This window comes from Telmatherina bonti, assembly GCF_933228915.1.
Source record: "Telmatherina bonti genome assembly, contig: SUPER_12_unloc_2, whole genome shotgun sequence".
NCBI classification, from domain to species: Eukaryota; Metazoa; Chordata; class Actinopteri; order Atheriniformes; family Telmatherinidae; genus Telmatherina; species Telmatherina bonti.
Genome location: NW_027634817.1, coordinates 109,964 through 137,543, shown reverse-complemented (window position 1 = coordinate 137,543; position 27,580 = coordinate 109,964). Strand labels below are relative to the sequence as shown.

Sequence of the window (27,580 nt, the reverse complement as noted above, 5' to 3'; positions counted from 1 at the left end):
CTTTTTTTTTTTTTAAGGGTTAAAGTCTGATTTTATTCATTCCTTATCAGATTGTCTCCAATCTCTGAGGTCCAAACTGTTAATCTGTTTTTTATCAATTGTATTCTATGCCTTTATTTTGAAAGCAAGCTCTCCTTACTTCCACATGACCATGTCTCCATGACAACCAATCTGTAAACACGCTACAACACTGCAGAGTTTCAGTGGTGTTACATGCAGGTGAGTTAAATCCTGAGCTGGAGGACTGAAGCAAACCGCACATTAACTTCTTTAAAATGTCTGTTTCTACGTGTTTCAGTGTGTGAGAATGCCAGCGGGGGATATAAAGAGTGATATGGACCGTCTAGGCGTCTTTATGGAGATGAGCTACATCTCTGTTGGAGACAAGTACGCTCCGCCTCACAATCGTAAGAAAACATTTATGACTATTATTAACTTCAGCAATGTAAAAATGGATCAATCCGGATGTCGTTTTAGACTTGAAACTTAAACATCCTGCAGAAAGCAGAAACCAAAAAGCCTTTTACCCCCTGAAGACCAGAATACGAAACCTGACTGCATAATTTGTAAAGACATTTACATCAGAAGGCTTGTATAGTCATTCATTCATTCATTCATCCATCATCCTAACTGCTTAGTCAAATGAAGGGTCACGGGGAAGCTGGAGCCTATCCCAGCAGTGTTTGGGCGAAAGGCAGGGTACACCCTGGACAGCTCGCCAGTCCATCCAGCAAGTTTCTCTAAATCACCAAGACAACTGCAACTAAACCAGAATTCTGCTACGTTTGTCCCCCAAAGACCAGAACGAGGATTCTCTATGAAATCTCCAACACCATTTTATTTATACAGCACGTACAAACTGCTTTGCAAAAAATAGGAACATGTTAAAGTCAAAACTTAAAAGTAATTCAGACAAATAAAAAATTAATAGAAAAAAGTCCAAATCTCAAACTCAGTTAGAAGCCAAAGAAAAAGAGTTTGAAGAGATGATCTAAAAACAAGGCAAGAGGCCTCCAGACGGGCAGTCCCTACACAATCCAGATCCAGTTAAGGGTTGGGTTACCTTATGGTTAACATAGCTTGGTTAACTTAGCCTGGTTAACTGAGTCTAGTTAATATTGCTTGGTTAACTTAGCCTGGTTAACTGAGCCTAGTTAACATAGCCTGGTTAACTTAGTCTGTTTAACTTAGCGTGGCTAACTTAGCTTGGTTAACTTAGCCTAGTTAATATAGCTTGGTTAACTAAGCCTAGTTAATATTGCTTGGTTAATTTAGCCTGGTTAACATAGCTTGGTTAACTTAGCTTGGTTAACTAAGCCTAGTTAATATTGCCTGGTTAACATAGATTGATTAACTTAGCCCGGTTAACTGAGCCTAGTTAACACACCCTGGTTAACTTAGTCTGGTTAACTTAGCATGGCTAACATAGCCTGGTTAACTTAGACCGGTTAACTTAGCGTGGCTAACATAGCTTGGTTAACTTAGCCTAGTTAATATAACTTGGTTAACTAAGCCTAGTTAATATTACCTGGTTAACATATATTGATTAACTTAGCCCGGTTAACTGAGCCTAGTTAACACACCCTGGTTAACTTAGCCTGGTTAACTGAGCCTAGTTAATATTGCTTGGTTAACTTAGCCCAGTTAACTTAGCCTGGTTAACTGAGCCTAGTTAACATAGCCTGGTTAACTTAGTCTGGTTAACTTAGCGTGGCTAACATAGCTTGGTTAACTTAGCCTAGTTAATATTACCTGGTTAACATATATTGATTAACTTAGCCCGGTTAACTGAGCCTAGTTAACACACCCTGGTTAACTTAGTCTGGTTAACTTAGCCTAGTTAATATTGCTTGGTTAACAGCCTAGTTACCATAGATTGGTTAACTTAGCCTGGTTAAGTTAGCCTGAGACCTGATTGGATTCCAGACCAGAGACCAGATTAGAGTCCATAACAGAGACCAATCAAGAGTCCAGACCAGAGACCAGACGAGAGTCCAGACTAGATACCAGACTGCAGTCCAGACCATAGACCAGTCCAGAGTACAGACCAGACTAGAGTTCAGACAAGAGACAAGACCAGAGACCAGATTAGAGTCCATAACAGAGACCAGTCCAGAGTCCCGACCAGAGTCCCGACCAGAGTCCAGGCAAGAGACCAGACTAGAGACCAGACCAGAGATCAGACAACAGTCCAGACCAGAGACCAGTCCAGAGTCAGGACCACAGACCAGACAAGAGTCCAGACCAGAGACCAGACAACAGTCCAGACCAGAGAAAAGATTGGAGTCCATATCAGGGAAAATTTCAGAGACAATAGCAGAGTCCAGACCAGAGACCAGACCAAAGCCCACACCATTGACCAGACCACAGTCTGGACCAGAGACAAAACCAGAGTCCAGAGTAGAGACCAGATTAGAGTTCAGACCAGAGACCACACAGGAGTCCACACCAAAATGCAGAGTAGAGACCAGACCAGAGACCAGACCAAAGACCAATCCACAGTCCTGACCAGAGACCAGACCACAGTCCAGACCACAGTGCAGAGCAGAGACTAGACCAGAGAACAGACCACAGTCCACACCAGAGACCAGACTGGAGTCCAGACCAAAGTGCAGAAATAGAGACCAAACCAGAGACCAGTCCAAAGACCAGTCCAGAATCCCGCCCAGAGACCAGACCAAAGACCAGTCCAGAGACCAGACCACGGTCCAGACCATAATAGAGAGCAGAGACAGAGACAACAGACTAGACCACAGTCGAGAACAGACACCAGACTAGAATTCAGACGAGAGACTGGACCACAGACCACATTAGCATCCACAACAGAGACGAGTTCAGATTCCAGACCAGAGACCCGACTACAGTCCAGACCAGAGACCATATTGGGGTACAGACCAGAGACAAGATTAGAATCCAGACCAATGACCAGACCAGGGACCGGATCAGAGACCAGTCCAGAATCCAGACAAGAGTCCAGACCAGAGACCAGATGAGAAACCAGACTAAAGTCCAGACCAGAGACCAGATTGGAGTCCTGACCAGACGGGAGTCAAGATCAGAGGACACACTACAGTCCAGATCAGAAACCAGTCCAGAGTCAGGACCACAGCCAAGACAAGAGTCCAGGCCAGAGACCAGATGAGACTCCAGACCAGAGACCAAACCAGAGACCAGATTGGAGTCCAGACGAGAGACCAGACTTGAGTCCAGACCAGAAACCTGACTACAGTGAAGACTAGAGACAAGTCCAGAGTCCATACCAGGGACCAGACTGGAGTCCAGACCAGAGACCAGACTAAAGTCCGGACCAGAGACCAGACTAAAGTCCGGACCAGAGACCAGACTAAAGTCCGGACCAGAGACCAGACGAGAGTCCAGACGAAAGACTAGACTAGAGACCTGACCAGAGTCCAGACCGGAGGCCAGTCCAGAGACCAGATTGGAGTCCAGACCAGAAACCGGACTACAGTCAAGACTAGAGACAAGAGACCAGACAAGAGACGGGACTAGAGTCCAGACCAGAGACAGGACCAGAGACCAGATTAGAGTCCAGACCAGAGACCAGACGAGAGTGCAGACGAGAGACCTGACTACAATCCAGACCAGAGACCAGAAAAGAGTCCGGACCAGAGACCAGACGAGAGACCTGACTACAATCCAGACCAGAGACCAGAAAAGAGTCCGGACCAGAGACCAGACGAGAGTCCAGACCACAGTGCAGAGCAGAGACTAGACCAGAGACCAGACTGGAGTCCAGACAAAAGTGAAGAGTAGAGTTCAGACCAGAGACCAGACGACAGTCCAGACCATAGTGCAAAAAAAAAAACCAGAGACCAGATCACAGTCCAGACCAGAAATGAGACTGCAGTCCAGACCATTAACCAGAGCGCAGTCCAGACCAGAGAACAGACCAGTGACGAGAGTCACTGAGACGAGACCTGAGACCAGTCCAGAGTCCAGACCAGAGACCATTCAAGTTTCAGACCAGAGACCAGACTAGAGTCCAGACCATAGTGCAAAGCACAGACCACACCAGAGATCGGACCAGAGTCTCGACTAGAGACCCTTCCAGAGTCCAGACCAGAGACCCGACCACAGACCCAACCTCAGTTTAGATTAGAGACCACACCGGAGACCAGTCCAGAATCCAGTCCAGACCTTAGTGCAGAGCAAAGACCAGACCAGAATTTGACCAAAGACCAGACCAGAGACCAGACCATTGTGCAGAGAAGAGACCAGACCAGAGACCAGACCATTGTGCAGAGAAGAGACGAGACCAGAGACCAGACAACAGTCCAGCCCAGAGACCAGTCCACAGTTCAGACCAAAGACCAGACCAGAGATTAGACTAGAGGCCAGACCATAGACCAGACCTGAGACCAGACTAGAGACCAGTGCAGACCCTAGACCAGACTAGAGACCAGTGCAGACCCGAGACCAGAAATCAGACCACAGTCCAGACCAGATACCAGAGCAGAGTCCAGGCTTGAGCATGTTCTGCTGGGTGTTTGACATTATTTCCAGAGTAGCTACTTTGGCTTGTTAAAACTCTTTCCGTCATGGTTTCATCCTTATTCCAGGTCCCTTCCATGAGTCAGCGTATCGAAATAGACAGATGCAGGCGGGCACTGCCAAACAACGGTGTGCACTTCAGACTGGCTTCTTTGACAAGTCCTTCAAAAGGATATTTGAAACTGAGGCTCTGAGTGAACCCCTGAGACTGGCTCGACAAAAGCAGATTCAACAGGCAAAGAAGAACCTGGGGAAGGCCTTCATACCCTGTAACGGGATCAAGATGCCGTGAGACTGAAAACACACATAACTGACTAAATTTTATTTTAATGACCAGTTAAAATTTGGTGACAATTGAAGCAAAAATGATTATTTTATGAGTGCTTTACTATAAGTATGTTCACATGCTGCCCAAAGTGGCCATTTGGAGATACTCCAACTTCAATAAGATATAACTCCAGAACACTTCAACATACAGTCATCAATGAGACTCTAATGAAAGGTGGTATCAAGAGGAATCTTGTTGTATATTCATATTTACTATCAGTATTATTGAAAGTCAACAGATGATGCATAAACACACTAAAAACTTATTTTTTCTACTGTGCACTATAATAAAAGAGTTAGAATAGGTTTTATGATCATTATTTTAATATATGTAAACAATATAATGCCATGTAATGTAAACAAAATGTAATAATAAAAACACCATAACACAATACAATTTACATATTTACACTCAGAATCAGATGACAGACTAATAAAGACAAACAAGAAGTTTTTATCCCACATTAGTCCTGCGACTGTAATAAGTGTATGTTCTAACAGACACGCATCGCTGCACGCATGCACACACAGAGTATGGAAGCGGTCCACACACACGCAGATAAATCAGCAGCAGCTTATTTTCTTTCTATCATTTTCTATTTATGAACAAATGTTTACAACTGGAGGGAAATAGAGGTGTTGAACCGCTGCGTCTCTTTCATCGCTGCTCTTTTTGCTTCACGAACACTCGGACTGAACGACACCCGCATGAACGGTTCCCCCGGTCCGGGGTCTGACGTTTTAGAGCCGAGACCCCAAGTTTTCTAACAAACCAGGTCCCACGTCTTTAGCAGACCCAACAGAACCACTGGAAATACAGCAACAGAGAGAACATAAACAAAGGAAACAAAGCTGCAGTTTGTACTTTTTATGCTCTTCTCCTTCAGGAACCGCATCTTCTTCTTCAGTCAGAGACACCTTCCTCTGTAAAATTCCCTGGCCCTCCGTGTAAACGACTCCAACACCTCCTCACGGGTGTTTTTCCGTTTTTTAGTGTGTTTTGCAAATGTTAATCCAGTGAAAAAGTGGACAGAAAAGTGCACAAGTACGCAAGTTGTTGGAAATTTTTACGCATGGACTTCCTGAAGCCATTTTACATCCCCCACACAGAAGCCGCACATTGCCATGATGGAAATTTAAATGTCTATACGACAGTGGTGTCAGAACTGACATCAGAGCTGATAGGCAAGGTCTGGAAGCGGAGATGTACGTGATTGTCAGGACACCTAGGTTGACACTCAGAGAGTATTATTGGCTACGGAAGGACCATGGATCAATCCAGTTGGTCAAAAATGGGGTCAATCAGAAGAGGAGAGCCTACCGGTGCGTCATGCGCAGTTTTTTTAAAATATAATATTTCTAAGGTATTGTAGGAGCGTGATATTAAAAAAAAAAAAAATACAGAAAATGTGACGAAAAAAGTTGGATGGTTTTGCTTGTGAACAGCAATCTTTAAGTCAGACCACACATTCTCTCCTGGATTAAGGTCTGGGCTTGGACCAGTCCATTCTAAAACATGAATGTTTCCTTTTAAACCACTGGAGTGTTGCTTTTGCAGTATGCTGGAAGGTCAACCTCCGTCCCAATCTCAAATTATTGGCAGACTGAAACAGATTTTTCCTAATACCCTTCTGTTTAGCACCATCCATCTTTCTCTCAATTCTGACCAGTCTCCCAGTCCCTGCTCCCTTTGGGTTACCTTGGTCTCTATTGCCTCTCTGAGTAACGCCCTCCTTGCTCAGTTTGCAAGCTTTGGTGGTTGGCCCTGTCTGGCAGGTTTGTTGTGGTCCCATGTTCCTTTAATTTGTGGATGATGAATTTAATTGTTTTTCAAGGGATCATAAGAGATATGGATAAAAGAAAGAAATGGCATAGGGGTGCAGATTTATGAAAAAGTTAATGCTTTCATTCAAACAATACGAATAGCAAATAAAGTAAAAAGATGTATAAAGACATTAGAAGGTGAACAAGAGATTAAACAGGTGTGGGTGGATGTACTGTCACCTTAAAAGAAGAAAAAATGCCATGGATGAAGATGGCCACAGCAGTGTAAGTCATGCTAAACACTGTGCCGGTAAAATCCTGGATACATTTTAATATGAACACTAAAATGTAGCTCTAAGTGCAAATCTATGAGTAGGAATGCCTAACTGAGGAAGGCTGGCAAAGGATTAAGACAAAACCTAGAAGCAAGCAAAGTTAACTGACTTCGGTGCACAGAACATGGATGGAAACTAGTGCTTGAAGTAAAGCAAATGACAACAGAGACGCTGAGTCAAAGTGGTAGCTAGCTTGCCAAGGCTAGAGACAAAATACTGAAAGCGCTAAATGGATTAAGGACTGAGTTTTTAGGTAGACTGGAGAGTATTCTGGCAGTATTTGAGGAAACTAAGAACGGACTGGCTGATTGTGTTGAACAGAACACTCAAGCAGAGGTACAAGTGTCAACAATAGAAGACAAGCACACAGCTGCAGAAGACAGTCCAAACACTGCACACACAAAAAACTTCCCGAGGATAAAGTTGTTGATGTAGACGAGGTCGCGGCTGAATGACCTTAGGTTGGTGTGTCCAGAAGGTGCAGAGGGAACTGGCCCCCTGCTATTTTTTGGAAGACTGAATATCAGAGGTACTGGACATGTCCCTCTTGCGTTTGTCATGTTGTTCAGAGTTTTGACCCACATGAAATTGAGATTTGAGAAAAGGATTTATTGGAAATATAGAAGGTGGTGTACAACATATCCAGAACTTGAAACCGGAGGTTCACTGCAAAGATAGATATGTGAGCTGGGTTCCAATCAGAGATTTCCAGAAAGTGTAGAATTTTCCTACTTGTTAGGGGATGTAGATTGTCGGGGTGATGTCAGGAGATCCGGGAGGGAGAGGGCCTGTGATGGTGGATTGTTGGAGGGCAGAACAGGTTGCACAGAATGGTTTGTGTCCAGATCCAGAGGGCTGCCAGTAGTTGTGAGGATTACCAGGTAGTTAGTTATGGCTCAGATGATTCCTGGAGCCGACTGCTGGATAAACACAGGGAGCTCAGGAGGATCCAGGTGGCTGATATCACTAGGAAAATGTACAGAGATTCAGTAAGTAGCATTAGACCACAAGAAAGAGAACTTGTTTCAAAGAGAACAAAGGGGGGGCTTGGGTTTACCACTGGGCTCAATGCTCAAGCGATGGAGGACTCGCAGCAAGCTCCAGATATAGTGCAGAGGGATGATGACAAATTCTCTACAGCTGTGCAGGACCAAACACTTGTGGCGAATCACCATCCAGGAAAGGACATCTGGAACCCTTTTTTGGATACTGAAAAACACTGCGCCTCTAGGGAACCCAGATCCCTGACAGCGGCGTCCCTTCAAGATGGAAAGAGCACACCGGGTTGGGCCTAGGAGTAACAAAGAAACCCTGCAGAGAATTTTGATGGCCAAAAAATGGCAGTGGTAAAAGCAGCTATGACCAAGAAAGATGTCCTTTACAAAAATGATCAGGTGCGATTCTACAACAACCTCACAGCAGCTGAAGAGTCTGGGACTGATGATAATAATATCTCTGGCCAAACTGGTGGCAACGTACAAAGAACACAAGTGTTCACCAGGCCAACTGATGCACAAGTCTTCTTAAACAAAATAAAAGATAAAGCTAATTAAATGAGTATTGAGGTTTTGAGACCGATGTGGCAAACTAAAGTTTGACCATCTCAAACTCAGCGTACAGACTGAGTTTGAGATGTACCCTGAATAGGAATGTATATATTTGTGTTTGGTTTTGACAGCAGTAGAGCATGTCCTGAGAAAGATGCGAAATAATAACCTGGAATACATTCCCATTATGTTATCGTCATGTTAAGTGTCTTCTTTTATCTTAGTTATATCTTTAATTAAAAAAAAGGGCTTAATGAAAAACAGGGACCGGACAGCTCGTACAAAGGGGTCCGGTACCCCATACTCCCGGAGTACCCCCCACAGGAGCCCCCAGGGGACATGGTCGAATGCCTTCTCCAGGTCCACAAAGCACATGTAGACTGGTTGGGCAAACTCCCATGCCCCCTCCAGGACCCAAAAGAGGGTATAGAGCTGGTCCACTGTTCCGTGACCAGGACTAAAACAGACGCTCGCTCTCGTACCCCACCCCCAGGTCTGGCTCCAGATGGGGCCCTAGTCACCCGCGTCCGGGCAAGGGAACATTTATGCCCATGGTTGTAGTCATCATAGAGGTCGATGAGCCGTACTTAGGCTGGTCCCTCCCCTAGACACCTGTTTGCCATGGGTGACCCTACCAGGAGCATAAAGCCCCCGACAACATAGCTGCTAGGATATTCAGGACACACAAACCCCTCCACCACAATAAGGTGACGGCTCAGGGAGGGGCAACATGTTTTTACAAATAGCATGGTAATATCAGATCATGCCATATGTTGCTTAATACATTAAGATGCTAGTCTTCTTAAGGATCCACCCAAATGGAGTTTTAACTGAAAATGGCTACAAGAAGAATATTTTGTAATGCTTATGGGTAAAGAAATTGACGATTATTTTATAACTAATACAACACAAGCATCAGCAGGTATTCGATGGGATGTATTTAAAGGCATATTTAGGGGACATATACTTCATAACATATCCAAATCAAAATAATCACACCAGGAAAGACAAAATTTTCAATTCAGAAAACAAACTCTTCAAGAGAAAGTAGTAGAAATATAACCCCAGAAGCGGAAAAAGAGTTACTGCTGGTAAAAGCAGAGTGTGATAAACTGCAAATAAGGCAGCCTCCAGTTTGATCAGGCTCAATCAAACATTCTGTGAAGAAGGGGACACAACTGGTAAAATTTTAGCCTGGCAGATCAAACAATTGGAAACAAGAAAAACCATCACTACAGTCATTGGAAATTAACATGAAAATTTGTATGAATCACAATTTGAAAATGGTCCTTAATCATAAAATGCATTTATGGACAAATTAAATATAATTCCTGCTCAACTCGGGAATTTGTTGAGCAGTTAGAGGCAGACCTTACACAGGAAGAAAGCAGCATAGCTATAAATGGTATGAAGGCAGATAAAACTCAAAGACTCAACAGAATCCTGACAGGTAATGTGTTGAAAAGGTGCTGGAGAATCGGACATAGTTGTTCTGAGCAGGTCTTGAGAACTCTGGGACTGACACCATCTGGACCTGCAGCCTTGTTCTGGTTCAGTTTCTCACGTTGCTTCTTAACCTGATTGCAGGAGACAAACAAGGTGGAGGTCTCAGGATGTCCTGATGTGGAGGGAGATGAAGCTGTGTTCTGGTCCATGACTGAGCTGCAGGGTGACAGATTGGAGGCGTGACAGGAAAGCAGTGGGCTTATGGAGGGTGTGTGGTCTGTTGGGCTGGAGGTAGGGGGTGAACTGAACCTGGTGAAGAATATGTTCAGCTCATTAGCTCTGTCCAGACCTCCATCAGGCTGGTCCCCCTTTAACTTGAAGCCGGTGATCTTCTTCATTCCAGACCACACATCCCTCAGGTTATTCTGCTGGAGCTGACTTTCTAACTTCTTCCTGTAGTCCTCCTTGCACTTCTTAGTTTGTGTTTAAGTTGTTTTTGTGTTGCCCTCAATAACTCCCTGTCTCCATCCCTGAAGGCTTTCTTTTTGATGTTCAGCAGCTTTTTCAGGTCACTGGTGATCCAGGGTTTGTTATTGGGGAAGCACCTCACTGTTCTTGTTGGGACGATGCTGTCCACACAGAAGTTGATGTAATCTGTCACACACTCAGTCATGGCGTTGATGTCGTCTCCATGAGGTTCACAGAGGACGTTCCAGTCTGTAGCCTCTACATGGAGACTCATCATAACAAGTAGTGAGAGAGCCAAAACTAAGCAGAAAAATCTCTCCTGCAGCACATCCTCTGAATCCTCAGAAAAAAGACCTAATTTGAGGTAATATCTATGGGAGAAGAGTTTGCACTTCAAGATAGCAAGTCAGAGCTACTTCAATTTGCTGCCATCAGACGGTGCAATCTAAAATGGAATATTCCAGACTGTTGTACAAAGTGCATGACAGAAAAAGGGACATTGTTCCATTGTACATGGCAATGCAGTGAACTTCAAGCTTTTTCAGAATAAACTAAAAACACAACTGAAAAGATTATTTTTTGGAAAAAGACGATTAAGTATTGCATTCTGAGTTAGACAGAGTTAGGAATATGTTTAGAGAAGAGTGATCATGCCAATGTGACCCCGCCCACACAAAGGCAAGAGGTAGGCAAGGAGAACCCCGAGACCTAGGCAACCGGCAGCCACCCTCAAGCACAGGCCCCAACCGCCCCACTCTGGAGCAACCATGCACCCACCCAGGAGGTGGCAGAGGGGGGGCCCCCAGCCAGAGTCAACCCACAGTCAGGGAACAGGCCCCAGCAGGCCCAGACCGGCAAAGCCCAGCCATGCCAGGCACCGGCTGCCCAGGGCAGACAGAACGTGGGCCATCGGGCCCCAAGAGCCCCAATAACAGTTGTCCAACTTGTAGCCAGTGATGGTCTTCATTCCCCTCCACACCTTTTTGATGTCTTTGTTTTCCCATTGCTTTTCCACCTTCCTTTTGTACTCCAGCTTGGCATGCCTCAGAGACCTTTTAAGCTCCTGCTGCACATTCCTCTGCTTTTCCTTGTCCCCTGACTGGAATGCCCTCTTTGTGGTTCAGGAGACCTTTGATGGCACTGGTTATCCATGGTTTATTATTAGGATAGGACCTACCAGTCCTGACTGGAATCACAGTGTCTCTACAGAAATGTATTCTGCAATGGTATCAATGCACCTGTCTAAGTCCTGCTCCTCCAACAATACAACTCAATCAGTGCAGCCAAAACAGTCCTTCAGTGCATCCATTGCCTCTGGTGACCATTTCCTGAATGTTCTGGTGGTAAAAGGAAGGTTTTGTAAACAAGGTTTGTATGTGGGTTGAAGATAGACCATATTGTGATCAGGTCTGCCCAGTGGTGGAAGGGGTACAGCCCTGTATACTTCCTTCTGGTTGGCATACAGCAGATCTAGAGTCTTATCTCCACGTATTGGACAATCCACATAATGTACAAAATCAGTCAGGCAGGATGTCAAAGAGACTTGGTTAAAATCTCCCATAATAACAATGAATGCCTCCGGGTGATGATTTTGAAGCCGAACAATCGCATCATGTATTATGTCAGAGCAGCGCCACTGTCAGTGCTGCTCTGGGGGGAATATAAACCAAAACAGCAACAATGTATGGAATCTCCCGTGGCATCTAGTACACTCCAACAGAAAGCAGTTTAATGTCTGGACAGCAAATTTTCTCTCTGACTGTCAACATTACGGGGATTAACCCATCTCTCATTAAATAACAGGATAACACCCCCACCTCTCCTCTTTCCGTTCCTCATGTCTCTCCATGCACGCACAGATGTGAAGCCTGTTAGATCCACACAAGTCTGGCATGTTTTTATTCAGCCAGGTCTCTGATAAACAAATCAAACTACACTCTGTACAGTTGTTGGTTCCTCACAAGCGCCTCCAGTTCATCACACTTATTCTGCAGCAAGTTGGCGATTCCCGTTATTATACTGGGTAGAAACAGCTTGTACCTCCACCTGTTTTAATTTCTTTGAGCCTTCCTCATTTCTCCAGCTCTGCATCCACGAAACAGCCTCCTCATTTCAGCTGGAATTAGATGTTTTTGTCTGTATCCATGACCCATCTTCACTAGCTCAAATTGCTCTTTTGTATACACAATAACTCTGGACTCAATGCACATTGCAAAAAAAACAAACCAAAACACCAAAGACAAAAAGGATACTAATATACACTAACCCTGACACCAAAAAAAAAGAACAACAGATGATAAAAGGAGGTTGTACTTAAAAAGGTGCCTGTAGACACTCCCAAGACAGGTAAATCATTCAACCACCACTTTCAATGGGGACACCATACCAGCTGCCATGTGTGCACCTTTGCTAACTGGGAATAGTTTGCTTTTTCCCAGGTTTATCCTATATCCTGATATGCAGCCAAAAGTTTCACAGAGAGAGAATTTCAGGAAGAGAACTGTTGGGGTTGGTAATGTAAGAAAGAAGGTAATCTGCATATAAAGAGACCTAGTGTTCAATGCCCCCCGTTAGGATACCCTTGATCTTACTGTTACTACAAATGGCATGGCCAGCAGCTCTATGACAATGGCAAATAGAAGCAGACAAAGAGGGCATCCCTGCTGTGTTCCTCTGTGCAGATCAAATGGGTGAGAGTCGAGGCTGTTTGTCAAGACTCGCCCAGAGGGAGACTGAAAGAGCAGTTTGATTCATGATAAGAATGAGGGGCCACATGTCAGGGTTTGACTATTTTTAGTATGGTTTGTGTATTTGTTCAGATAGTAATTTGTTTTTCTTTCTCTTCACCCTCTTTTTGTTCCAGGCTGTTTAGCAGTCCTGCACACCTGCATTCTTTCGTTTCCTCCAGTACTTAATGCCTGTTGTAACACTCAGTCAGTGCCAGATGGTTGTCAGTTCCCCACAAACCTTGGTGTTATATGACGACCCAAGACTGCTGCCTGCATTTCTCCCTGCTTTGGCTTCTTTATTCTTAGAGTTTTTGTAATTTGTTTAGTTGCATTTTGTCATGTTTGTTTCTGGCATATTGGGTCTGCTTACATCAAGCATGAGACCACAACCAAAACCTGCAAGACTTTGAAAGAGAAAGTCTCACTCACCTCTATTAAATGCCTTTTCCACATCAGAGAGAGAGGGCATTCCTGCTGATCTTTCTCAATGGAGTAAATGATGTTAAACAGTCTCCGGATGTTGAGAATGGAATATGGGGCCTTTATGAAACTGGTTTGGTCGGGTGAAATAATGAAAGGGAGGGCATCCTCTAAGCATGTGGGCAAAACTTTCACTTGGACTTTAACATCTGTGTTAAGAAGAGACATGGGATGATACGAGGAGCACTCCAAGGGGTCCTTATCTTTCGTTAACAGCAGAGAGATGCAGGCTTGGTTCAATGGGGGGGGGGGGGGGGGGGGGGTAGCGCACCCAAGTTGAAAGAGTCGGCGAACACCGAACAAAGAGAGGGTGATAGATATGATGACAGTTTTTTTAAAATAAAACTCTGGTGGCAACCCATCAGGACTGGGAGCTTTGCCTGTTTGCATTGGGGAAATTGATATCAATATCTCCCTGTGGATGATAACGGCCTCCAATTTGGCTCTCAGGTCTACTGTCAGCGAGGGCATATCTAAGTTGTGGAAAAAATTCTCCATAGTGTCATTATCTGGTGTAGAGTCTGAGCTATAGCTAAAGGTTTGAGTAAAAGGCACGGAATCTGTCATTAATTGTTTTCTGATCTGAGGAGACAGAACCATTGTCAGATCAGACACCAGGAATGAGCTGTCTCGCTGCAAATGAGATAATTTAATCCCTCAAGTAATCCTTAATTTCTTCCCAGATAACTTTTTTTTTTTAACATGCCTGGGATGTCATTCTCTTGAAGAAACTGCTTAATGTGACTGGAGATGTGAAATAAAAAGTTTTCGTTTGCAAGCAGCTCTGGGTCCAACCTCCAATGTCTTCATGTGTTCACAGTCCAGAAAGAGAAAAATTAAGGACAACCGTTGTGTTGTCAGAAATAACAATACTTTCCTAGCTGCAGCATTTAAGATGTGGAAACAGGGAATTATCTAGGAAGAAGTAATCGGTCTGAGATTAGGTTCGGTGAACATGAGAGAAGAAAGACTATTCTCTGCTGGAGGGGTAAAGGAATCAGAGAGGCTGCAATCAGACATGAAGGATTTAATTAATCTAGCAGATTTACTGAAGATGGTGGGTTTGCTGAAAGAACAATCAAGATTTTCATTCATAAGCCACTGAAATCTCCACCAAGGATCAGAGAGTGTGACTCAAGATTTGGAAGTTTGGAGAAGAAGCTCTGGAAAATTTGCACGTCATCTGTTTGGGGCATAAAGGTTGGACAAGATGACATATCAGCCTCCCAGCTTCCCTGAGACAATAAACTGTCCATTCCTGTCTGAAATAATTTTGGAGGATGCAAATGAAACGTGTCTGTCAATGAAGATTGCAGTGCCCCTCGCCTTGCCCCCAAATGAAGAGTAAAAAACCTTTCCAGGCTCATTTTAGTTTACACTGATCAGAGGGACGAAGATGGCTTTCCTGAAGAAATACGATGACTGCTTTGAGATGTTTTAGGTGTGAGATTACTTTGGTCAGTTTCACAGGGTGGTTCAGCCTCTTCACATTCTAACTAACAAAGTTTATATCACTCAGTATCTAGCTGGATGATATGATAACCTGTTTGAGAAGCCCAGGGTGGGGGGTTGGGGGACACACACATATACACACAAGAAGAAAACAACAAAAGAAAAGAAAAAAAAAACAACAAGAGGCTTGATATAAAGATACCAAAGCTTCCAGTCTTTCCTGACTAAACCAAGAAAGCTGCCTCTGGAGCTTGCCGAGTCCCACATAACATTTAAAAGAAAGGAAGAAAACCCAAAGAGAGTGACTACCACCGATACACAGCAGCAACAGCCCAAATGCAGCAGAGAAGACGGGTTATTCTCTGCCCTCTTGAGAAAGTTGGCAGTGTCGGGCACACTGCGTGAGAGTCCTTCTTTTGCAGTTTTCCAGACTTTGACATCACAAAAAGTTGCTCAGAGCTGCTATAAATGAAAGCAGTTATGGTGAGGGTCTCAGGAACCAAAATAATGGGTCGTTTTTACAGAAAAATCTCTAAAAGTCCTGGGTGTGAGCGGGCTGCACACCTATTCTGTTTCCTGCCAAACTGGAAGCGCAAGACTCTTTTGAGATGGCATGGGGGCCAAAGAAAGAATTTGTGAAAAGAATTATCTTGACGTTGAGGAAACCTGAGAATGAATGTAGACCTTTCTTCCCTTCTCATAAAGGTTTATGTGGCTAAGAGCATTTTTCTAGATGTTTTGCTTTTCTGTTTTATCCACAGAAATCAAAAACTTTTTGTAACCTGTGCTTAGGTACAGACTTGCAACTATGCAACGCATACATGTATCCATGCATATTAATGTATATACACTCACTCTGGACTGCACTTACGTACTTTTCTGAAATATGTAAAATTCTAATAAAAAACATGAATGAATATGATAGCCTCTTGTTTCTCATAAAGGCCGAATTTATTTTTACTAAGGATTTTATAAACTGACCCACCTATAAGCCAGATGTCTGAAAACTCACAAGCTCGCTGCTTGGAGAACAGAAGACTGTTTTTTTAAATAAAAACATCATACACTGACCTGAGTTATATTTCCCCACAATGTTGCTAATAATGCCTTTGAGAGCAAATGCCTGCGTTTGCAATTTCTGTGCGCATGCTCAGGGTCTGCGGGAGGGGGCAAATGCAATATATAGATGCAATCATTTTTTCCTGTTACTCTGGGAAATCCAGCTACTGCAAAATAAGTGTTATTTGACCTCAGTTAATGACCACAAAGTATGAGGAAACCTAATAATGCCCATCTGACGACACATGGCATTTAGGACCTGGACAGCACATCTGAAAAATGGAATTGTGAAATTTTAGCTGTAACGGCTACCGTACACTGGAATGAACCAGCTGCAAAAAAGTGCAGACTCCTTGTGACATATAGGCATTGTTTCTATCATCAGTATTGCTCTCAGGATTAATAGATTATATTGTGGATGCTCAATTAAAATACATTTTCTCCTCTCTTTTGTGGTCATCAACACAAAAATAAAATAGTATGGCCCCATATTGCATATTCATTAAGACGTACTAACTAGATGGAGACATGCTATTTTGTTCCTTTGAGGGATGCATGCCGTTAGTAAATCAGTTTCTGCTTTTTTCATGTGAAATGAGTTTGGACGATTTAGTACAAGCAAAACTTTAGTAGATCCAGCTCTTAATCCTGAAGGCAGTCCATGTAACAACCATATTCTTGAACTCGTACTGATGTGTTGTGCCCTCTGTATTTAATTCTGTTTGTCCTCAGATGTGGTTCAGGAAGCTACTATGGAACTCTATCTGGGCCAGTTGAAGCCATGAGTCCGCTACTGATCACCCGAAAACCTCATCACTCACCGAGACGCAACATCATCACATCACCCCCAAAGAAAGGCAGCGGTTACAGGTATATGGGAAGAAGTAGTTTCACTCAACAGCGAGTTCCTCAGTTTAGGCCTCACAAACACTACTAGGCTACTTTAGTCCCATAGGCCCAGAAATTCTGATGTAAGTAGTGAATAGCTACATTAAAAGGAGGAATAAAAAAAATGTAACAGTAGAAAAATACATTAAAAATTTAATGTAAATAAAAAAAAAGTGCAATTAAAAATGTAATAAAACATTCCAGATGACAGCGATTCAACACAGTACACACTTTGTTCAATGCTGGTACCTTACACACCAGAGATGTCCAGTCCAGTTTAGCAGGTTTTAGATATTTCCTGTTTCAGTATGTCTGGTTCAGATTACTGGGTCATTACCAATGTTGGAGCAACACATTTAATGTGCTGGGGCAGAAAACAGTGAAATACCAACACAACCTGGTTGGATTTGATTTGGAAAATCACACTATCTGGGTACATTTTGGCATATTAAACATTGTATTCTGATACGCTTGAATTTGAAACTTGAATTTGAAAGCAAACATCATTTTCACTCTTTCAATGGGAAATTTGCAGTTTCAAACATTTTTTTGTTTTCTCCCAGATTACATCTGTCTCACATGTCCATTAGAATTGCACACACACAGCCAATTATGCAGATAAGGCAATGAAGTCATTTAAGGACACTACTCAGATGGCAGTAATGATGCTAACCACAGGTTATCCTGTCCATGCTGTGCTGCCAGATTTAATCAAAATCTTCATTTTGGGACATTTTAATGAAATTTTGTTTTTAGTCCTGCAGAACTGTTTGCATTAGGATAAAAAACAAAAGAATGAAAAAAATCTTTTCATCAAAATATCGGTGGAAGGATGGACATAACTCTGGCTTGCCCGTTTGAATGTGTGAAGCTTTAAAGGAGCTTAAATGTTTCTTACCTAGTTGTGGACAGTTACTTTCTGCCCCCCCCCCCCCCCCCCCCCCCCCTTCCTTGTAGCTCCTGTTTTTAGGGTATTATAACCTATTCAATGATGCTGACTATTGATGCAGTCATGATAATAAACATGCTGGTTTTTTTTTTTTTTTTACAGTTATCCTAATGTAACCCTGTCCCACACTGAGCCTTTCACCTCAGACCCATACTACAGAGCAGAAGAAGCGCTGAAGGTAACACCTGGATGTTATCAGTTTGGTTCTCACTATATTATATTGTCTCAATTCAGGCATTTTATTTCATGTTAACTATTCTGTACATTAATAACTGAACATGAATTTTCATAAAACCTTTTTGATCTTGTTTATTTTCTATGGTGACCCTGAAGTGTCACAGCAATCCAAAACTTACAACCCCCTATTCTATTCTATTCTATTCTATTCTATTCTATTCTATTCACATCATGTAGCAGATGCTTTTATGCAAAGCGACTAACATCCAAGAGTGAGAACAACACAAGCAAGAAATGAAAAAGTAGAGGACATCATAGAACAGTGCTGGTCAGAATGTTGTGAATCCAGTTGGATGAGGGTGTTGCCAGATAATGTTGGAGGCAGTGTTTTGTTCGCATTCCTCCCGGCAATAGTCCAATTGTTAAAATACAGAAACAATAGATCCCACAGTATCGACTTGGGCGCATCTAATTCAATGTTGATTTGTTGCAGAGAACTGGGATAAATTCTCCAACTCTGACATATAGCACAGTTAAACTAAGTGCAGAGCTGCTTGAACAGCTGAGTCTTGAGCTTAAAAGCAGATCAGGACTCTGCAGATTGGACAGAGTTCAGCAGGTCAGTCCACCACGGTGGAACAGCAGAGGAAAAGAGTCTGGCTGGTGATTTAGTTCCATTTAGTCATGGTAACACTAGGCGTCTTCCACTGGTAGAGCATAACTGTGGAGAGGGAGTGTAGCTCTGGATGAAGGAGTGAAGGTAGAATTTCGACTTATTGTTATGTAAACCAGAAACAGAGCTTTGAATTGAATGCAACTGGAAACCAGTGAAGAGCGATTAGCAGTGGAGTGACATGAGCTCTGTTGGGTTGGTAGAAAACCAGACGTACTGCTGGTTCTGGATCATCTGCAGAGGTTTAACCAGCATGCAGGCAGACCTGCCAGTAGGGAACTGCAGTAATCGATGTGTGAGATGATCAGAGCCTGAACCAGAAGCTGAGTCGTATGTTCTGTCAGGTACGTCTGATTCTCTTGATGTTGTAGAGAGCATATCAGCAGGTACGGGCAACCGAGGCAACATGGACCTTAAAGGTCAGCTGGTCATCCACCATGACATCCAGATTCCAGGCAGCAGACGTTGGAAAAAGTGTGATAGAGTGGAGCTTCACACGTAGCTGCGGAGGTAAGGAAGGATTGGCTGGACACACAATGAGCTCTGTCTTGGACAGATTGAGCTGAAGGTGGCGATCCTTCATCCATGCAGAGATATCAGCAAGGCAAGCTGATATTCTCAGTGAAACGTTGTGTTGTCTGGTGGGAAGGAGAGGAAAAGCTGAGTGTCATCTGCATAGCAGTGGTAGGAGAAGCCATGAGAGCTTCTAACTGCACTAAGTGAGGAGGTTTATTGTGGAAAGAGAAGAGGGCCGAGCACCGATCCCTGAGGTTCCCCTGTTTTCATGTGATCTGGACACTTCTCCTCACCAGGATACTCTGAAGGATCTTCCTGAGAGGTAGGACGTGGACCACGAGAGGACAGATCCAGAAATGCCGAGCTCAGAGAGTGGAGAGGAGAATCTGATGGTTGGCTGACTCAGAAGCAGCAGACAGGTCCAGCAGGACCAGGACCAGGACTGACCAGTGGATCTGGTCCAGCAGGGTCAGGACTGAGGACTGACCAATGGATTTGGTCTAGCAGGATCGGGACTGAGGAATGACCAGTGGATCTTGCAAGTTGTAAGGAACCAGTACCAGACAGGAGACCAGCTCCAGGGGAGGGGTCCTGCCTGATGTGGATCTAACAGGTTTTTATCATGGGGGAACTGGGAGACCTGATTGAAGACAACACACTCTAGTGGTTTGGACATTAACGCACCAGTGAGACCGGCAGGTAGTTTCCAACCTGGACTGGGTTGAGTGTGGGTTTCTTCAGCAGCGGGGTGACTTGCTGGAAGACAGAGGGAAAGACGGCGGATTCCAGAGAGGAGATGAATGGGTCATTGCAGATGGTGTCAAGGGTGTGACTCAGAACTGGGATCCAATTGCACCAAAACAGATCCAGTGTAGACAAAACAGGTTTATTTCTAAAATGTAGGTTAAAGCAGGTTTAACAAGAAAAGGAAATTGTGATCTAATTCTATGGCCTAAACATGTACAAACAGATATAAGGAACTGGCAACAAGACAGAGACACAGGGGAGAATCTATCCAGGAATTAACAAGGTGAATACACTGTGAGCAATCAGGGAAGCAAGGGCAGACACAGGCAAGACTGGGTGGGGCAAACAGACCTGTAACAGAGACAGATATGAGTGATCAAAGAAAAACAACATTAAGCAAAAAGCAAGAACTATGAAAAAGAAAAAAAAAAACACTGAACAAAAAACAGTGATCATGACAGTATCCCCCGCTCAAGGGCTGGCACCTGAAGGCCCAGACAGGGAGGCACGGAAAGCCCAGATGAGGGAAGGAGCCACAATAAAACTGGCGGGAACCCACAAATGCTCCTCAGGCCCATAACCCTCCTAGTCCACAAGGTACTGCAAATAACAGCTACACTACAGCCAGCAGCTTCCAGACAGCGAACACCGGACCACCAACAAATTGGGCAGGCTGAGGGGGCCTGGCCAGAGGCACCAGAGGACTCAACACGACAGGCTTGACTTGACTAACGTGGAATGTGGGGTGGATCCGCATTGACCTGGGTAGCCGAAGCTGCACAGTGACAAGGCTAACCAACATCAAAACAGGAAAAAGTACAACAAACCTGGAACAAGCTTTCTGGAGTCCACCTTAGAAGACAACCAGACCTTCTGACCAACCTGATAGCACATAGGTACTGGTGCCCTCTTGCGGCTAGCAGCAACCTTGTAGGTGGAGGACTGACGCAGAAGACGCCTGCGAGCTTCCTCCCAGGTCCATCTACAGTGTCTCACCAGGGCCAATGCAGATGGTACTGAGGACTCCAGATCTGTCGTAGGAAAAAGAGAGGGTTGACAGCCATGCACTATATGAAATGGAGAAAAACCCATAGATGAAGGTAGGGTATTGTGTGCTAACTTAAACCAAACCAGCTGCTGCGATCAGGTACCCGGATTCTTTGACGGTGTGATGCAAAGACCAGTTTCCAAGTCCTGATTAAGGTGTTCGGACTGCCCATTCATCTGAGGGTGGAACCCAGATGAAAGGCTAACCTTGGTCCCCAGGAGCTTGCAAAATTCCTTCCAGGATCTAGAGACAAACTGAGGTCAGGAAAACCATGAAGTCTGAAAACAAGAGTTAGCATAACCTCAGCAGTATCCTTAGCAAATAGGAGTTTCGGCAGGGCAATGAAATGAACCATCTTAGAAAATTTGTTCACCACAGTTAAAACAACTGTGTTACCCTTGGAGGGTGGTAGACCTGTAATAAAGTCCATGGAGATGAGGGACCAGGGATGATGAGGAATAGGGAGTAGTCTGAGTTCTCCAGAGGGTCGTTGACAGGACACCTTACATGAGGCACACACAGGGCAAGCTTTAACATAGTTCAAGATGTCATTGTTCATTTTGGGCTACCAGAAATGTTGCTGAATTACAACAGTCCTTTGAAAACCAGGATGGCAGACAGTCTTGTTTGTGTGAGCCCCAAAGAATGACTTTGCCTCTGACAAAGAGTTTAGGGACGGTAGAACAGAGTAAAGTTACAGCAGCTGAAGAAAATGGACCACCTAGCTTGCCTGGCATTAAATCTTTTAGCAGACTTAAGATATTCTAAATTTTTGTGGTCTGTCCATACCTGAAATAGCTGAGAAGCTCCCTCGAGCCAGTGTCTCCATTCCTCCAGGGCAACTTTGACAGCCAGCAGTTCACAATCCCCGATGTCATAGTTCCTCTCCGAGGAAGAGAGTTTCTTAGAGAGGAATGCACAAGGATGTAGCTTGCCATCTTTAGGACTGAACTGAGACAGAACCGCTTCAGTTCCCACATCAGAAGCATCCACCTCGATCAGAAACTGCTGGCTGGAAACTGGAAGAAGGAAGACTAGTTCAGAGGTAAAACTCCTCTTGAGCTTCTGAAAGGCAGCCTCACATTCACGAGTCCACTCAAACTGTCTGTGAGAAGAAGTTAGATCATATAAGGGAGCTGCAATGGTACTATAATTCCGAATGAACTTTCTAGTTTTCAAAACCAAGAAATCTCTGAACTTCCTTCCAAGACACAGGAGTGTCAGCCACAGCAGAGACCTTCTCAGGGTCTATTCTGATTTCCCCTTCTGCCAGCACAAAAGGCACAGAGGAATTGTATAATACATCTTTTTCAGCTTTGACATTCAGTTGGTTGCATGGCAGGTGTGGGTCTTAGCATCAGGGGAAAAGATCAAGATGCCATCCAAATAGACAAACACAAAATCATCAAGCATATCCCGAAGGATGTCATTGACTAGGTTCTGAAAAACAGCAGGTGCACTTGTAAGTCCAAAAGGCATAACCAAATATTTATAATGTCCTGTGGGTGTGTTGAAAGCTGTTTTCTATTCGTCCCCTTCTTCAATCCTGATGAAATGATAGGCATTTCCAAAATCCAGTTTGGTAAACATCGTAGCCCCCCTCTAATAGTTCAAAAGCAGTGGAAATAAGAGGAAGAGGGTACCTGTTCCTAAAAGTTATGTCAATTAACCCCCATTAGTCAATGCAGGGACAAAGGGACTTATCCTTCTCCTCCACAATTAATTACATTCAATAAATCCTGACTTCGCACGTAGTGTGAGCTAGATGAAAACTTGGGTCCAAGAAAACAGGCTTTGGAACACCTGGGGCTCCTTGCTACTCCCCACTACTCCAATCAATTTCAGAATTGTGGAGGCTTAACCAGGGGTGCCCAAGAATTACTTGGTGGTTCATGGCATCAAGGATATGGAAACGGTGTGATTCAGTGTGGGAATCTGGAAAAACAACCGGATGGATTGTGTACAGTAGGAGACCTTTTCCAGGACAGCACCATGACATCCAATGGAGTCTGGAGACAAAATGCCTGGAGCCTCAATTGCCTGACGAGAGAGGGGTTCATAAAGTTAGCATCAGAACCACAGTCAATGAAAACACAGATGGCTAGATCACCAGAGTCTGTGCTGAGTTTCACTCTAGGATCAGAAAAAACATGGTCTCTATTGATAATGGTTTTGCTCACCCTAAGCAGCTTGCTGGGTTAGTGGTTCTTTTAACATGGCATTAGTCCACAAGATGCCCCAGTAATTCAGAGAAGTAGCATCTACCTTCCTTAAAACAGCAAAGACGCTCCTACATGGACAGACGAGTACGTCCGAGCTGCATCGATTCCTCAAGTAGAATGATAGGTGGGGTGACATTCTCTGCAGGTGGTCAGGTCAGATCTGGTCAATCCAACGAGCTGTCCTCCTGTGATGTAGCGCAGGACAAACCCGTGACCAACAGGAAAGTCTCGCTCATGTTCAGACAACCTGTTTGCAATCTTGATTACTAATTCGATCAATGAATCCAAATCCTGGGGGAGATCAATGGCTAACAGCCGGTCCTTAACAGAGTTAGACAAGCCTTGAAAAAATGCATCAATTAGTGCCTCCTTATTTTAGCTGCTGTCAGAAGGCAAAGTACAAAAGTCTATGGCATAGTCAGAGGCTCTGCATGTACCTTGATGAAGACTGAAGAGTGCTCTCGCTGCTTCTCTGCCTGGAGTTGAATGCTGGAAAACCTGCTCTACGGCTTGGGTAAAGAGAGCGAGGAGCAGGAAGTAGCATCATGTAGTCAAGTAGCATCTCCGTAGTAGCACAAGCCTCAGCATGACTTGTCAGATGAGAAATGATGAATGCCACTTTAGAACGATCGGAGGGGAATGCTGCAGGCTGCAGCATTCAGGCTGCAGCATTCAGCATTCAAAATGAAGATCACACTGAAGGCCCGACGTCTTCTGACTCTCCAAAAAACTTTTCCAGGTGGGAAAGCAAGGGGTTCAGCAATGCAACCAAACATTTGGGGAGCTGAACTGACTTCCGTCCTACAAAGCAGAGATTGACCGGGGTCAGCTGCTGCAGCTGCTGGAGCTTGTCCTAATATTCTTTCACTTAAATAATTTAATTGGGAGCCCAGTCATGTGTCCTGGCATGCAACAAGGACTCTCAGGTTGGCTTACAGGGATGCAAGCTGCTGAAAGAGACAGAGGTGGGTGATCAAAACTATATTCAGCACAAGACAATCCATCCATCCATCCATCCATCCATCTTCAGCCGCTTATCCGGGGTCGGGTCGCGGGGGCAGCAGCCTAAGCAGGGAAGCCCAGACTTCCCTCTCCCCAGCCACATTTGCCAACTCTGCGGGGGGGATCCCGAGGCATTCCCAGGCCAGCGTGTCCTGGGTCTTCCCCGGGGTCTCCTCCCAGAGGGACGTGCCTGGAACACCTCACCAGGGAGGTCCAGGAGGCTACCTGACCAGATGCCCGAGCCACCTCAACTGGTGCCTCTCGATGCGGAGGAGCAGCAGCTCTACTCTGATCTCCTCCCGGATGACCGAGCTCCTCACCCTATCTCTAAGGGAGAGACCGGCCTGCAGAGGAAGCTCATTTCAGTCAGTCACGACCCACAGCTCATGACCACAGGTGAGTGTAGGAGCATAGATTGACTGATAAATCGAGAGCTTCGCCTTCTGGCTCAGCTCCTTCTTCACCACGACAGCCCGGCGCAGAGTCTGCATTACTGCAGATGCCGCACCGATCCGTCGGTCGATCTCACGCTTAATACTTCCTTCACTCGTGAACAAGACCCTGAGGTCCTGCCTCCAGTTGAGGGATCTGACTCCCGACCCGGAGAGGGCAATCCATCCTATTCCGGCTGAGGACCATGGTCTCAGATTTGGAGGTGCTGATTCTCATTCCAGCCGCTTCACACTCGGCTGCGAATCCCTCAAGTGAGAGCTGGAGATCACGACCAGATGAAACCAACAGGACCACGTCATCTGCAAAAGGCAGAGATCCGATCCTGAGGCCACCAAGTCGGATCCCCTCAACACCTCGGCTGCACCTAGAAATTTTGTCCATAGAAGTTATGAACAGAATTGGTGATAAAGGGCAGCCTTGGCGGAGTCCAACCCTCACTGGAAACGAATCTGACTTACTACCGGCAATGTGGACCAAGCTCTGACACCTGTCGTACAGGGACCGGACAGCTCGCATAAGGAGGTCCGGTACCCCATACTCCCGGAGTACCCCCCACAGGAGCCCCCAGGGGACACGGTCGAACGCCTTCTCCAGGTCCACAAAGCACATGTAGACTGGTTGGGCAAACTCCCATGCCCCCTCCAGGACCCCAAAGAGGGTATAGAGCTGGTCCACTGTTCCGCGACCAGGACGAAAACCACACTGCTCCTCCTCAATCCGAGATTCGACTATCCGGCGGACCCTCCTCTCCAGGACCTCTAAATAGACCTTACCAGGGACGCTGAGGAGTGTGATTCCCCTGTAATTGGAACACACCCTGGGGTCCTCCCTCTTAAAAAGGGGGACCACCACCCCAGTCTGCCAATCCAGAGGCACTGTCCCCGATGTCCACGCGATGCTGCAGAGGCGTGTCAGCCAGGACAGCCCCACAGCATTCAGAGGCTTAAGGAACTCCAGGCGGATCTCATCCACCCCCGGGGCCTTGCCGCCAAGGAGCTTTTTGACCACCTCAGCGACTTCAGCCCCAGAGATAGGAGAGTCCACCCCTGAGTCCACCAGCTCTGCTTCCTCATTGGAAGACGTGTTGGTAGGATTGAGGAGGTCTTCGAAGTATTCCTTCCACCGACCCACAACGTCCCGAGTTGAGGTCAGCAGCTCCCCATCTCCACTGTACACAGTATTGATGAAGCACTGTTTCCCCCTCCTGATGTCATGATGTGGTTTCATTCAGTGCCTTAGTTTCTGGTTTCCTGTTTTATTTTGTAGTTTTTTCCTTCTTGTTTAACTTCATTGATTTCCTGTTCATTGAGTTCACCTGGTCTTGTTTCAGTTCATTCCGTTCACCTGTGTCTCGTTTTGTCCAGTGTATTTATACCCCTCTGTTTCAGTTTGTGTTTGTTGGTTCATTTTGTTAGTTCTACCCTCGCTTTGTTCTTGGAATAAATCTGTCTTCAACCTGTATCTTGGTTTCCCTCATCTCTGCATTTGGGTCCACACCACATCCCTACCGCCCCTGACACCTGAGTTGCCAGGTGGTGGACCAGAATTGCCTCGACAAGCACACGATATGAACCATAAAACAAAATAAACACTGAACAAAAAACAGGGATCATGACAGTTTGATTGGTAAAATGCTCTGCAGGATGTCGGTAGGGACCGGATCAAGAGGACAGCTAGTGGCTTTAGAGTTGACTAGAAGTTTAGAGACTTGGTCCTCATTCAGAGGGCAGAAAGAGCAAAGTGAGGCACCACTAGCTGGATGTGGTGGACTGAGCTGGTCAGGCTCAGAGAAGTGATTCCTGATGGTAGCAACCTTTTCAGTAAAACAGGAAGCCAACATGTCTGCAGTCAGCGTGGTGGGAGGCTGAGCAGCTGCTGGAGAAAGAAGACAGTTAAAGGCCATGAACAGCTGCCGTGTGTTGGGAGCATTGTGGATCTGCTTCTGATAGAAGTCTATGTTGGCAGCCGTCAGGCTGGATGTGAAGACTGAGAGGTTCTGCTGGGACTCTGACAAGTCAGGGACTTCTTTTCTTTCTGCTGGCCTGAGACCTGCTCTGTGACGTCTTAGTGAGCCATGGACTGGGAGGATTTAGTCTGGCTGCTTTAGACAGCAGAGGACAGAGTTTGTCCAGAGAGGAGGCCAGAGAGGAGCAGAGTGTTTCTGGAGCCTCATTAACAGACAGGAAGGAGGAGTCTGAGTGGGAAGGGACGCTAGAGGAAACCTGCTCACACAGCTGTGTAGGGGTGACACATCTCAGCTTTCTGGCCTGAGTTTTGCAAATGTGAATATTCAAGTCTCCCACGACAATTAGCGGTGTGCTATCATCCGGTATATCAGAGAATATGTCCATCTCTAAGATAAAAGCCATTCATGTTGCCTCCAGGAGGGCGATACCATTATTGCCTGATACTCGCATGCTGAATGGGTAGTCATAGGATGGAGAGAGTTAAAGTTCCACATTTTAGGAAACAGGATGCCCGTTCCATCTGTAACCGCCAACCGAGGTGAGGTATTTGGGTGAATTCAGCATTGACAGAAAGGCAGCTTGAGTAGTTGTGTCTTTTGGACAGATCCAAGTCTCAGTCAAGGCTAGGACCTGATGTCTGAGAGATTCATTAGGGATCAAAGAATTCTGTTTTACTTCTTGTAGATTCACAGTTCAACAGACTGAAGGTAACAGAGGATGTGGACAGTGTGCATGACATAAGAAAGGACAGGTTTTATAGCGTTTGTTGTCCATGGGAAACATGTCTTGGTCTGAACCTATATCTGACGGGGATGGGTT

General features: G+C 45.1%; 1 protein-coding gene across 1 annotated transcript in view; it reads left to right on the top strand.

Moving 5' to 3' along the window:
- Positions 1–283: 283 nt before the first annotated feature.
- cfap96 (cilia and flagella associated protein 96) overlaps positions 284–27,580 on the top strand; it is a gene marked incomplete at its 3' end in the record, with an annotated part of 39,612 nt that continues 12,315 nt past the window's right edge. The window contains exons 1-4 of the mRNA XM_079250639.1: positions 284–407; positions 4,581–4,800; positions 16,852–16,989; positions 18,059–18,134. Of these exons, the coding sequence (XP_079106765.1) occupies positions 308–407; positions 4,581–4,800; positions 16,852–16,989; positions 18,059–18,134 (534 nt within the window). The 5' untranslated portion in view covers positions 284–307. The remainder of the gene's footprint in view (positions 408–4,580; positions 4,801–16,851; positions 16,990–18,058; positions 18,135–27,580) is intronic.